The sequence below is a fragment of the Corvus brachyrhynchos genome, unplaced genomic scaffold (genome assembly GCF_000691975.1).
Source record: "Corvus brachyrhynchos isolate BGI_N302 unplaced genomic scaffold, ASM69197v1 scaffold237, whole genome shotgun sequence".
Lineage (NCBI taxonomy): Eukaryota > Metazoa > Chordata > Aves > Passeriformes > Corvidae > Corvus > Corvus brachyrhynchos.
The window spans coordinates 375605-390879 of NW_008238959.1; the positions used below are offsets into that span (position 1 = coordinate 375605).

A 15275-nucleotide genomic window follows, 5' to 3' on the forward strand; every position below is an offset into this window, starting at 1 on the left:
AAGAGTGTGAACCTGAATTCCCTTTCCCTGATTAGGTGTGTGGAGAAGGAGTAGGGTATTATATAAGCCTATGGAGAGCCCTAATTCTCCATATCCCTATAAGGGGACCCTGCCAGTGTCTGGATCTGTAACCTCTCTCATGCCTCTGGGCAGGTTATTTGTTTTATGCTTTATGAGATTGCTGTAAAAAACTGGATAAAACTCATCAACAACATCTGCTTGTGTCTGGCTTTAGCATAATTATCCTCAGCAGCTGTACTGCTGTTAAGAAGTTTTACAATGTTTTTTGGTGGCAAATAATAGTTTGTGTCTAAAAGTCCAAGTAAAAAACAACAAAAAAGTAACAATTTTCTTTCAGCTTATAAAATCTTGCTAGTCATCTGTTTTTCGTATATTTACCCAGTAGATCACATATTCTACTTGAAGCAAAATTTCTTCATTCTGAATTTACATTGTGTGTTTTTTGCATGTTTACAAGGATGCCATTACACTGCAAAAAGTGACATTACAGCACATCTTACTTGCTTTCAGGTGTTAGGTATATGGCCACGGTATCCCTCAATGCACAGATTTCAAGTTTTGCCTAAAGACAGAAATACAAAAATTGAAACAATGACACAATGGCCTTTCACCAAGTGTATACCAGTATCCCAGAGCTTCACCTTCTTGAGAGGCAAATACTATTGCACACTGCAGTTGTAAGCAGCCTTGGCTTTTAACAGGTTATTTCCTGTATTCTTTGTTGCCATGCTGCTCTGTCAGGAGACTGCTCAAAGGAACAATTTCATACTTTTGATTCAAGCCAAACTGTTTACGTAGTCACTGTGTAGCAGTCAAAAACCACTGGTTTGTCTTTCAGTAACAGCACTAAATCTTCAATTTTGTTCCACCTTCTCTGTACTGTGATAGAAAGACAGAAGGATGCAACTTTTGGGGTTTTTTTGTGAAATACAGTGAGCTTAACTTCTCACAGCACTGCTTAGCCAGGGAGGAAGGAAATACAAAAGTACAAAAATCTGTCAATACACATTTTATGCTTGCTTCTTCTGTTGAATTAATTTTTTTCCATCAGATGAGGAAGTAGAATGATTGTATTTTGTTTCTTGTGTGTTGCCAGGTGGGCACAAAAGTTTGGGGATTTTATTCCTGTACTGTACTGCGTGCTCAAGTATTAATTTTCACTTAGGCAAACTGTGGAGGAGCCTGAACTCAAAGATTAAACAAATTTCATAGATCATCCTTTGGTCTTTGAAGAGCAATCATTATCATAATAACTTTTATATGAAATACAAACATTCTGCAAGAGATCATTAAGTAATTTCATTTAAAAATATAAAGTGAACTTCATAAAAATTCACATTCTGTTCTTTTAAGCAGAAAGATGAAATTTAATCCAGTTAGACATTACAGTAACTGATCTACATTTAGACACAACTAGTGACATTAATCTTCCAAAACAGAACTTTTAACAATGCAACACAGACAACTAATTCCAGTTCTAACGAAAGCCTTTGACTTCTAGGTATTTTCCTCACCTCTCCTCCTAGGTAGGAAGACAGCTAAAAGTAATGGTTTTTTAGAGCCAGAACTTTCTGGCACAAAATATAACATAGCCACCCACCAACTCTATACTCATAACTTTTTGCAACGCAGAATATTTTACCTCTTTTTTATACTGTGCCCCAAGCTCAAGAGTTTTGGACTTTTTAAAGTCCTATACCTAAGATTCTGGAGTCTTTTTTACATTTTAGGAGGTACCAATACCCCATTCTCAAGTACCACAGCCTAAGTAAACCTGGTGGAAGGGCGAGCCTGGCAAAACTGTGGGCCATGGGATGGGAACACAGAGTGAGGCTTGATTGAGAATTTTTTGTTCAGCCTGACAAGGCTCTGGTGACTCTCACACTGCTGCTGTCTGTCAGACAGGATTTTCCATGTTCAGAGGAACAGAAAATGACCATGAGTGACAAACTTACAGTAAGGAGAGAAAATCCTTTCAAATACGGGTTTAGGCAGCAAGTCCCTACAGTGGGTTGTTTAGTCAGACAAAAGGGATGTATTCATAGCTTTGTTGTTGTTCATGGATTTGTTTTAAATAGGGAGTCAATCTTACTTGGCTGCAATCTTCCTATACTAATTCTCTGTCCAATGCCATTACTACCAGCAACTGGAAAATAAGGCTTACAACTGGATAACTATTTTCCCATCATAATGCAAGAATGCTGTCATGTACAATGAAAATAGGGAGTTTGCTCTTTTTCTGTTACAACTATAGCAATCTGATTCAAAGGGATTTTTTAAAAAAAGGTGTTTTTCTTGGAGTCCTTTAAAGCTTACTCAACAGCAAATACAACTACCAATCTAGCTGTAAATAAAACAAGCAAAGCTATTCTACCCGTGTTACAGCAACAAGGTATTGTAGAGAGAATATAACAAGTGACTAGCTCTGCAAAGTCTTACAAGATCCTACTGCATCATGTTTTCAAGATTTTTAAATCTCAAAATATCACTACATTTTTTCTTTTTTTAAAGTGATTTTTTTATGTCAGGCTAAAGAGAGTATTTAACAACATTTCAAAGAGATACCATTATGATGCTTTTTATCTCATAGGATACAGGTAGCCTTTTAATCCTGTCTGACACAAAGATAACTCTAAAATATAATCAAACCCAAGAACCAGTATCCCAAAGGGTATTCATCCATGAATCTGAAATAGGTTGTAAACTAATCCTTTTTATCTCCTTGCTTTCACTGCTACAATAAATCAAACAAACACCCAGATGATACCTCTATCTGTTATTCTCAGTTTTCTAGATTCAGATGTTTGACAACACAAAGTATTCAGGTACCTGTAAAGCTCCATTTTTGCTGAAGGATGAAACACACTGCATCAGTCGACTCAGTTCTTCAGAGACTGCTTCTACAACCCTTGACATTACCCGAGGAACTAAGTCTTTGGAAATGGTAAACACCTAAGTTTTATGAAAGAAGAACCATGAGCACAACATCTACATTAACAGAAACATTTTCAATACTAACATTTCAATAAAAAACATAAACCTCTTTGACTGAAAGGTCTCCTTCATTTTTATCAATGTACAAAAAAATTTCAAAAGCAACTAGAATATGAAGGATGTCTTTTGATGCTTGCCCTGCACTTGGACCAATCCCCTCTGTTAATAGCAAAGTTGGCTATATGATATGTGATAACCTTCTTGCAACACCAAAAAGCAGCTAAACTTCAAAATATGTGCTCTTGTCTGATGGATGCAGGTAGTCGGGTGGCTGTCTTGACTTGATAGACTGCTGTCTTGTAGATAGCACCTTTAATTCAGAGTTGTGTGACTGACTAACACAATTACACATTCAGCTACTTTTTACCCATATATTTTGCTATTTCTTCTAGACTCCTTTTTATTTGACCACTGTTGAATGGCTAGTGTTGTTATGCTCTGTGGCAGAGATAAACATCTGACAGCCTGTGGGAGTACCTGAGTGTCAATGGATTTTCATTTAGATTCTGCCACTGCTGTCATTTATTAGTTCCCTGGCAAAAAAAATTAAACCTTACTGGTTTTCCCATGCATCAAGGCCACCTTTTTAACTGCTTATTTGTATAACTTTTTAAAGTGGCACTTTCAGAATAGTAACTGCAACACAAAATTATTAGATCTATGCTTGAAGCGAAGTATGAAGAGACCAATCTTCCCTAAAGGGAGCTTTACAGAAGCGAGAAATTGTTGGTGGATTAAAAAAAAAAGGGTATGATTTTTCTACACAGAATTGGGGAAAATGCGGGCCCAGAGGTTGGAATATAGGAGGAAGTGAGATTATAGGTTAGACACACCAAACTTGTGTCAAAGCTTAAAGGTGATGATAAAGCTGCATAAAACTGCACAGGGCTGGGAGAGAAGATGACACAAGAAGCTGAAGTGATGTATGGAGTGGTGTATGTAAGCTGAAGTGTGTGACTGGAGCAGTGCAAGAAGGAAAATGAACGTATAAAGTTTTGAAACACTTCCCAAGTTTCTGCTTTGAAATGGTCTAAAGAATTAAGTAGTGGAATGATTGTTTTGCTAGAATACGTTTGCTTTTACGCAAAGTTTAGATCTCATGTCTGACAAGGACATTTAGTGACTGACAGAAGATACCAATACATATGTGTAAAAATAAATTAAGGAAAAAAAACCCGAAGAAAGAAAGATTCCTACAGAGTTTTCAGTGATTAAAATTAAGAATTGTGTACCAGGCATTCCATAAGGCTGACCATTCCAAAAAGCAGGTCTGCACCACAGGCTAAGTACACTGACCACATAAATGTCAGCTACCATCTGTTACCAGTGCTGGAAAGGGGTTATCTTACTCAGCACCAAACACTGCTGACCAATTCAACACAAACATACCAGGAACATGCCCAAAGATCATCTACTGAGAAGAGAATATTTCTGCCTGCAATGAGCACTCTTGAAGTTACTTTACAGAATCCAGGAAAAATAATTCTCAGCAAGGGTGAATCATCACAAATTTGCAATAAGAAGCCCTTATTTTGATTTCAGCTAAATTTGAATTCAGCAGTAGAGAAACAATTTCCTTTCCATTTCAGTCTATCCTTGCTGTTCATCTGATGGTTAATTTTTGCTGTTTCAAACTACAGAAACTTGCAGCCTTGCTAACTAAACTTAAACCTGACCCAGCTTACAGAATTTCACCAGTCGAAATGGGAGTTTCATCTTGACACACGTTCTCATATTTCTGTAATATTTTACATCTAGAAATTTACAAGGCAATGCTATTTAGGCCAGAATCAGTATCGGTCTCAATGAAGAGAGCACAGCAACACACCCTTCTGCTGCAGCATTTTAACAAGTATGAATGTTTACAAGACTAGCTCAGTAAGTCACAAATGCCTCCGAATTTTTTAAAGCAAACTCTCTAATTTCCATTTTAATAAATTTCCACTACCCTGTAAAACAATATTAAAAACTATTACCATGTTGGTATATGTTTTTAGTGTTTCTTATTCCCTCATTTGGAAGTATTTGGTAAAATCACGATGCTTCTGTGTAAGTGCTTCTGCTATAATTTAACACTGAAATTGTATCAAAAACACTGCAAAGCAAATTTGAAGTTCCTGAAATATTTTGCTTTATATGAATCCTTGTAATTTAAGAAGTAATAAGATAAGTAGAATCCTCAAGTGAATCTCATTATATTTTAATTACAGGGAAAAGGTAGAGCAGCCATACTTGTGGTATTTTGGAAGGTAAGAGTAATATTACTACCAATGTTTCTACCAGGAGCAACGGTAATCTGTTAACACTCTTGATGATTAGAAGGAATGATTATGTAAAACACAGGCTCTGATATAAAGAACCATAGAAAATTCCTGCATATTATCACAAAAGGCTAAATAATTGCAGCTCCTCCAAGCTTATTACATTATAAGTAATGTTTTAACATGCACTCCCCAGCCTAGGTAGCCATTACCCATCTTAAGTATTTCAAGCACTATTTGTGCTGTACAGAGACTATAAAACTTTCTGGGTTTAGCTTTCCTATTTCCATTGTATGTAGAAGACTGACATATATTGGCTTTTCACTCTGAGTGGCATGTGTTGAACATTTCTTTCAAGGTAAAACAGAAGTTCATTTACAGATGTTTTGGAAAATAAAGGTAATCAGAGAAAGAGAGCATCATAACTACCTATATATCTATATATTATCTGCATGGAAAGGGAGAATTTAGCTTTAGAATTTGGCTTTCCTCTTTATCAGATAATGGAAACAAAAAGGTGTAATGGAGTGTTACTGAGGATAAACAGGAACTGCTCATCTCCTTCTGCCCATAAAAAAAAAAAGTTATCAGCTGCGTAACAGGCTGGCTAAACCTAATCCAAAACACATCTGTAATGAAGACACTTCAACAAAAGGGTGAAAAACCCTGGTGAAAGGCAGGATTTAGCAGGAAAAATACAATGAAATCATATGAATATAAGCACGAAACAATCTGAAGTTTCTCCTCACCTCTGCATGCACAGCAATGATATTCACTAGTGCTTCTTTCAAATAGTTTCTGACACCTGAAACAAAACAAACAAAATAATTACTTTCATTCTGTTGTCTCAACAATACCATAATATTCTGCTGTTCAATACTGTACTTTTTATTTTCATTTTTTACTACTACTTTTGCAATCAGAGGCAGAAAGAGAAAGTTCCATAGCCACACCACCAGTCTATTTCCTTTTTCAAATCAAATGGAGAAAGGCACATTTCCTTACAGCAGAAGGTTAAAGAAAGTCAGTAGGTTCCTGTTTTAGTATTCTTCTCTAGCAACATAATTTCACCAACTTTGCAATTTAATAAAAAACTAGCATTATTAAAAATATATTCTGGATGTTTTGCCATGGCAGAGAACATGCACCACAATTTGCTAGGTTCTAAAGAACAAAGACAAGGGGCTTTGTTTGTGTAACAGTCTTCAAGATCTTATTACTTTATCAGCTTCTCTATCTGTGAATTATTATAGATAGGAATAACAAGGACTTGTTTCTCTGAATGCGGTTCAGAATGTATTACTCATGGCAGTTTATAGGAGATGTCATGCCTTAGTAGAAATTTCCTTTTGGGGAGGGTAGAGAAGTCAAATAAGCATTTTCTTGCCAAGCTTATGAAATGCTTTTCAGTTTATACTAAGAAGTGAATTCTAAACAGAAGAACATCCAGCAGGGTGTGCTTTAGTTAGGACAGGCTCTTAGTACTCTCTGCTGCTGTAATTCTGTAACTTTCCCAGCCTGTACTCCAGTCATCCAAGATTTAAAATAGGCAAAAATCTAAAACTGCCTCACTTGTTTTTATGGCCCCTTCACTTTGTAGGCAAAGGAAAATTAGCAAGCATTTAACTCATTAAAGCATGTATAAATGCTGGAAGTACAAAATAATGAGAAAGGGTTACTGATCCACATGACCTCAACTTCTGATTTTGATTATTCTAGCACAAATCAGAGAAAGTGCAATGACCACATCACTCCCTTCAATATATTCAGTTGACAGTAAAATATGAGAATCATGGACAAAGACTGGTGAAACCACACAGCTTGAAGATCACAGTGTGATTAAGGCTGCTGCTATAAAAATTACAAAGTGAACCTTTAATCAGTTCATCTTACTTACTCCACCTTTCCTCAGATAACACCAATGTAGCAACTTAGTCCTGCTACAAAAAACAGCTTTAAAAGGGGTTACCCAAGATCATCAGAACGAGTTATTCTGTGAGAAGAGTAATGTCTCACAACTGCCACCTCAGTCATGCTCACATCTTTAACCATTGGTCCCACAACTTGCCTCAAGATCTAAAAAGGTGACACTTCTCTTTGTTAGACAATTACAGACAAACATTTTATAATAGTAGGACTCAAAGACAACAGGACCCTCTTGCATGAGGAACAAACATCTAGGATGTGCAATGGGACATAGCCTGGGCGTTAGAAAAATACAAGCCTTTCTCCACACATTCCAAAACATCTCTAGTGCCTTTTCTCTTTACCTTTATTATTCTCCTTGAAAAATCTCAGTAGTTTTTTTCCATTTAAATTAACCCAAAGACAAGTCAAACAGTATTGTACACTAGGTTGCAAACTTAAAATTTCTTTCATCTTAGCAAGAAAGTGAGGGAGGAATAAAGCAATACCAGAAATTTTATGAAACTGACTTTTTTTCTCCTGCCCTGTAACCTTGCAAAACAAAGCAAGAATGGTACACACCAATACTTGAACCACACCAAAAGATCACAGGTATATGTGGAAATGCAACACCCCCTTCCTTTTTCCTCTTCTACTGTTTTCCTTCTTTTACTTCAATCTGCCCTTGTTTAAGTCCCCTGCATGCTTCATATCACAGAGGGCAAAATTTCTATCACATCCCAGAAGCAAATACAACTTGACCAGACTCTGAACAATGGTATGCAAATCACATCATGAGGTACAGGGTGAATCTGGGAGCTGATTTGCAATTAACCTCAAGGTGCAGAGTGTTGCTTTTGGTCTGTAAACCTATGCGGTATTCAGCTTTTGTCTGCCTACCAGCCTCATCTTGTGACAGTGGGATCTTTCATGTGGAAACTGTGATTTTACTTTTGCACAAATGCTGCACAAAATTAAGACTTTGACAGACTCCCTTCTCCAGGAGCACTGTCATGGCATGTTCCTCAGTCAAACCAAATTTCAGTCATGACCTAAGCAGCATTTCTTTGGCCCAACTGAGTGTTCCCTAATGAAGTATCTCACTCAAACCCTGCTACTGCTGGGGAAAGTACAGAGAAGGGGCTGCCATGTCAAACAAAGAGGGCACGTGTGTTTCCTGCAGAGGTGGGCAGCAGGCTGAGCTGGGAAGAAGTGTTACCAAGGAGGTAAGTGAAAAGCCAGAGTGGATAGAGACTGAAGTGGGTTGTGTAAGAGGGTGTTCCTTGTTCCAAGGAAGAATCCTCATTTCCCACTTACCCCACCTAAACCCCCGAGGTAGGGTGCCTCTTCTCATGCATTCACGCAACTTGGCTCAGGGTAGGAGCTGCTAATTCTGTTGGCTGCTGTGAGCACCCAAATTAAACAGCTTTTGGCAGTACTGGTAAAAGTTGGCTATCACTATGTCTGCAGAAACCTTCCATAACATATTTCATAAAGAGTTAGTCACTGAGTTACCATAACTGTTATAACTACATAAGAACTGTTAATTTCTAAAAGCATGACATAATAATATCAGCAACAATAGCTCCAGGTGTTGAATGCCGTTGTCTGATGGTGCACAGCTAAGCTAAAATGGTTATTTATGTCAGAGCTCAGAATGAATAGAGTAAGTGGAATGGAGATGGATGCTATGGTAAAAATGAAGTCACAGTAGCTTAGTATTGCATATTGCTAGCCTATCCCAGCTGCATGATAAAATTGTTAACTTAAACCTCAGTGAAAGGGCATAAGCAGACATATTTTATCTTTCATTCTTGTACCACACACAAGGACAAATGGGTGAACTAAGAATTTAAAGGAGATTAGTGTTACTGGGATTGCAAGAAATAAATAGGGTTTTCCTGACCTTTCATAGAAGGCTCAGTCCTGCAGTGACTTCAGGATCAGGGATCAGTACCAGCACAAACATTGCCTCAGTTTCTTAGACAAGTTTTACAATTTAAGAGCAAATAATTCAGCACAAACAGTGCAAAGCTATGCAGTTTAGAGACAGTCCATGTATACGAAATCGTAGTTGCCTTAATTGCAGCATTTAATAACCTGAAAGACCTTGTCTTGGTAAGCTAAACAAGCCAAAGACAGAAAGAACATGCAACTGCACTCCAAAAATGCCAGTTAGGGGAATCAGACAGGGAAAGAAGGGAGAACTATGCATGTTGAAGAACAACATAGGCACAAGAAAGAAAGAAAGGTATAAATGAATTGACCATCAGTGGAGTTAGGCTGGAAATTATGTGGTTTTATGACAACCATTGCTGTCGGGGAGTCAGTTTCCTACCATGAATTGAATATAAGCAAAAAGGGTATTTCCCAGCCCTTCTTTTTGTCTTATTTGTGAAGGATTTAATTTTTGGATGTGGAGACAAAGCCAAACATATCAGAATGTCAGGACCTGCAGGCATAGTTAATAACCGTATTATATTTTGAAAAGTTACGATTAAAAAATATCCAATTTCTGATTTATATCACTGCACTGTTTGTGGCAGTCTTTGTTGAAGCAAAGTATTACTTTTCTGGAGTATGATTCACTGGAAATACAAGCAGTGGCATCCAACTGTGAATTTGTTGTGAAATTCGTTTCAAAATGAAAAAATTCTGTCTAGAATAGAATTTTTGTGCAGCTTTCTCTACAACTGTTCAGCAGCCCACGCGATTACAGTTTTTGGGACACCATGCTGCCAGTCCTATTATACAGCACTGAAAGCTAATGCACCATGTAACTGTAGGTAGCAACTATTAGGCTAATCAAGTGAAACATAACATTCTTAAGTCTAAAATACCTCTTATTTAGCATATTGAAGCACAAATACAATGCCTTTCCATTGCTTCTGACAGAAATGTGTTAAAGAAAGTCTCAACAAGCCCTTGCAATTTCTCTGAGGAAAATGTTATTATTCTGTTACAACATAAATGCATTCCACTCCCACTCTATTCTTAATACCAAAGACTGACTTGCTGGAATTCTAGCTGCCACTAACAAAAGCCCCAGCACTGCTCTAAAGAAAAATGGATGAGAAGACTTAAGACATAAAAATGAAGGACAATTTCAGCCATCAGCTATCATAATGGCAGGCAGAAACTTCAGAGTAGCATCTTCCAATTCTGGACCTTCCACTGTACTTTTTACTGGAGAGACATATAACAAAATTATACCCTAATCTCCAGTTTACACCACCTACTAATTTTATTCCTTTTTTTTTCCCCAACTTAAATATGTCAGTCTACATTTCAAAGCAATTTTAGCAACACTGTAAAGCCGTAGCAAGGATGACTCTGTGAATGATGGGAAAAGCAGAAGGGAAAAAGGTTTGTGGTTCTGAGGAGTAACAGAAACCAAACTTTTAGCTTGCCAATAGAGGAGTATTCAGGAGATCTTCAGATGGTGTAGTGCTACCAGCTGTCCCACTTGTAGTTCTCAGAGATATGTTTCCCCCAAGTACTTATATGACATCTTTATACTACGAAACCCCCAAAGTGATTGAGTAAGCATGCAAGAGCTGGGACTCCAATACCATGTGTAATTCTAAAACACAGAGAGGCTACAAAAACTTGCATGCAAGAAAAGAGCAAAGCTTGCACACACAGTAAAACGGAACTCATCAGGCTGCTTTTTCTGTGCCAGAAGCTAACATGGGTCTTCAAATGTTCCCAGTCCTTCTACAGTAAATTGATAGTGAGGGAAGATATGAGCTTCAAACATTTTTTAAGCCTTCTGCAGACTCAAGAGTTCAAAGAATGAACTGAAGTTCAGTGAGGACAACTGAAACACAGGAAATTTTAACCCAGGCATACTGGGTTTGGCATATTTTTAACTCTTGTGAGATTGGAACCTCATTTGAGTTGGGCTACTGGGAATCCAACCTTGCCGCTGCCTCTCACCAAATCAGCCTTTTAGCTTGCCTCTCGTGCAAGAAGGAGAGGAGGATAAATGCACAGAACCATTCAGAAAAAGCAGGTGATGTCAGCAGGTACCTCTGCTTACCAAGCAGTAAACCAGACATGAGGATGAGATGCTATGAAGGGTTAAAAGAAAAGAAGAAAGTCCTGAGGTAACTTTGGTTAAAGAGAAATCATGCAGGATTATTGAAAGCTACTGCTCCTCTGTGGAGGAGCTAGAAAAGCCATCCACAGGAAATTTTACAGTTTGACAGCTGTCACTCTTTCTTTTTTTTTTTTTTAAATAAAGTTGAGAAGATTGAACAGTTCTTAATACATTGACTAAGCTACCAGTCCTGTTTCACAACTGAATTGACTGACTTACTAGAAATCTAAGCTCTGAGGGACTGAAAAAGAAATGAGTGTTGGGTAGGCACAGAGCCACCGATTTAGGGAAAAACAGAGAGCATTCTGTAGGAGGTCAGTACTTAACTGGGCAAGCAATTACTGCTGGTGGTAGCAATATCTCTTAGTGCTTCTGAAAAGATAGCACTAAAATTGTTGGCTTTGAGGCTTGAACATGACTTGGTAGAGATAGGAAAACTGATGCCTGGGAGTCTGAAATTTTGCATTTTAAAACACATCCAATTGTATGCAGTATTTTTTACAATTTATTGTTCTGTTTGGTGGGTTATGCCAGTAACAGTCTGAAACCTCTTTTTTTCGTGATTACTTTATAATGAAAACTTTCCTGAAAAAATAATAACATACAGAATTTGGTGATCCAAACAGATTAATATTTTTCATACTCAGCTGCAGAACACCAGTACTTGCATTTTCCTGGACATTTCATTTGCTACTCTGATAGTAAATTTAGAGGAGGGTGAATGCAGAGAAGTATTTAATCTGTTCTGTTCTAAAGGAGGAACTGGCTTTATTTTTTTTTTTTAATATATATTCTTTTCAGTTACATTACATCCTATTGCCAGATTTAAGCAAATCAATATTGGAAATGTTAATTTCCAAGCTTCAGATATATCATGCCAAACTTTACAGCAGCTCACACACGCAGCATTCTGAACTGTATGTCAGTTAAACTCCTGCAGCTCTTCTGTAAGTTTTTAATCTGCTATGTGAAACTGCTGGAAAAAAAAGCTGCACACATCTACTGCAAGTCGTTAATCAGTGCTGCGTAGTGCACATTAAAAAAGAAACTAATGAATGGCATCCACAAAGCCATGTAACTTCTTTAAACAGTCTGATTCTAACTGTTAAATTTCCTCTAGGTTCTGGCTGCATCACAGCTGCAATAACAGTATTTAATATCTGCTTTAACTAAAATGATCCTGGCACCATTTCTAGTGTGGTCACACTCTTCCTCAACGCACCTCCTGTTACAGAAGCAGTGCTGTGGGCTAGCAGGATTCCTTTTGGGATGGCAGACAATTATTTGTATTTCTGCAGCTCTTGAAAAGGCAGAGTGTGCTCTGCAACACACCAAGTGAGCACTGTCCTGCCCTATGCAATCCATGTGGGAATTTCAAGCTTAGATGGATGCCTCCTGACAAACCAAGCTGCCCAACACACACCACAGAATTCCACTTTTCAGTATAACCTAAACAATAACTTCCAGCTAAAATCAAGTAATCTCTTTCTGAAAACCCAAAATATAAACAGGTAAGGCAGAAGAGGTGGGAGGGGGAAGAGGTTCTACAGACTATAACACTAAGGTCACAGCAGGTCAGTACAGCAGTCAGCACTGCCTCCATTCAAAAGCTGCTGGAACAATTTTAAAAAAAGTTATCTGTGCAAATGTGTCTTGGTATAAAAAGTTTAATTTAAGAGATCTACAGATAACTCCAGGCTTCCCATACTTATGGATGAGACACCTCCAGTGCATGGTAAAGATCTATCAACTACCTTATCCCAAGAAATGAACAGGAAGCAGCACAGACTAAAAGTGAAAATTCAAATGAACACCAAAATATTTTTATTTTTAGGGTGCAGGATTCCAAATAAACATGACTTATAATGTACCTTACACGTAAAATATTTCAGGACTCAGGCTACTGGACCGTGAAGTACATATAGCAAAAACCAGTTTACACTGTGTTGGTATTGTGAAGGTATTTATCAAGGAATATTCCTTATATGAAGGAATAAACATATTACTTGAATTCTTCTGAGCACTTAACTTGGATTTGAAAAAAAAAAAGAATACAAGCAATTTGGATATCAAATCAAGCGCCCAGGATAACATGAAACAGGGTGACATCTGCTATCTATGAGGACCAACAGCACAGCACACCTGAGGCTGCATTAAATGCATTTGAAATAAAGCGTTGGCCCCCAAAACTATTCAGAAACTTAATATTTATAACCAGGGAAAGTTTAATGTGACTGACAGTCTGTTAAATTTTCTATGTTCTCAGAACAACAAACTGTATTTGCCTCATTAGAAAATGCCCTAAATTATTTAATGTTTCTGGAAAATTATTTTAAAAGCTAGCAACTATTTGCAATTACTACAGTAAATGTGATACCTCATTTAGAAAAGTAGTCTTTTAATTTCCAAGCAGCCTACACCTCTCAAGATAGTCCCCGAACCATGGAATAGACAGAAACCTAACTTGTTTGCAGGCATGAGCCTTTCATGAACTACAGCACTGGTACATGAGTATGTCATGCTATTTTACTGAAGTGCCCCCACCCACACAGTGATATCATCTAACCTGACACCCCACAGATGTTAAAAAAAATATATATTAAAAAATGTAGAGACGTGACTTGGAATTTCCCCATGGACATACCAAAGCAGCTCACCTCTGTTCTTTACAGCAACACAAAGGTTTCTCCCTTAAAAGACAGTTGATAGGAAATCAGCTTCAGATAACAGTACTACGAGTGGCATGTTTTCTAAATTAAGGCAGATAGACAAGCCTGCTTGTTTCTTCCTAATTACTAAAAATACATTTGCTATCATGCTTTGTTGTTTGCCCTGGATAAAAACATTTCCAGAAAACTGCTTGCAGGATGCTTAGAGCAGAACATATACCTGGCAGTAGCTCTAAAAATACAGGAGCTCCACCAGGTCACAACCTTTACCACCACCTAAGTGGCTTTATTTGTTTATTATATTCCCTCCTCATTTTGACTCACTAATATTTTTCAAGTTGATTTTAAAAAAGTTAATAATTAGCAGCTGTCAAAAATGAAATAATAAGCAGTGCAAATAATGACTTTCATTTACTTGTTACTTCTGCTTTGCCCAAAGAAATACAGATACCACCTCTAAGAGAATTAAATGGACATTATCATGTTCAGTAAATTCCTTACTTCACAATAAGATTTATGCAGTCTGATTAATAACATTATTTTTACAACCTTCAAACAGGATTATATGTATTTTTAAAAATGTGTGCATAGTATATTAACAAATAAATACAGCACCATATAAAATAAAAAGGTAAGTTAGAGGAAAGTAATTATTTAAAACCAGTCTAGAACAAGACATAATTACAGCATTCACAGAGTTTTATGGATCCATACGATACACCTGAGCCAAGTTAAATGTCATGCAACTGCTCCATTGTCATTAAAGCAGAAAAAAACCACTTGAAAACAGGGACTCCAGAATCTCACTTCAATTTAAACAAGAATGTAAAATTTCTCACTAGGCCACTTCCTGCTATTGCTGGAAACATTCCCTCCTTTAAACGGAGATGGATTTCAAGGTACTGTACTTAATGTTGTTTTGAAAGTACATTAAGAAGAAAATGTGAATGTGTAGGCAAACTGGAAACTCTCTGGAGAGATTACCCACTTATTTAACCACATTTCCTGTTTTTTAACCCATTTGTCCTAAGTCAGTCCTTAGACTGCTGACAAAAATAGATAAAAGTGTGCTATAAATAGTTCATTAGCAGGTTTTTCTCGGTAAAACTGAATGTTTTGATAAATCTATTGTTCTTACCAGATCCATACTAATTAAACTGTGAATCAGATTAATGTTTTCTTGAAATTCTTGTCTACATAGCTCACAGTAATTATAAATATAGAGTGCCTTAGGAATCTGTGAAGAAGTCCCAAGAACTAATAGTGACCTAAAAAATAGCTATCAGTAATTGAAATTTAATGAAGAAATTACTGTTAACCTAT

General features: G+C 37.1%; 1 protein-coding gene across 1 annotated transcript in view; it reads right to left on the minus strand.

Moving 5' to 3' along the window:
• Positions 1-15275, minus strand: part of EXOC2 (exocyst complex component 2) — a 114060-nt gene that overhangs the window by 4965 nt on the left and 93820 nt on the right. Inside the window, exons 23-25 of the mRNA XM_008637081.2 lie at positions 6026-6081; positions 2851-2973; positions 522-583 (exon numbers count right to left, since the gene is read on the minus strand). Of these exons, the coding sequence (XP_008635303.1) occupies positions 522-583; positions 2851-2973; positions 6026-6081 (241 nt within the window). The remainder of the gene's footprint in view (positions 1-521; positions 584-2850; positions 2974-6025; positions 6082-15275) is intronic.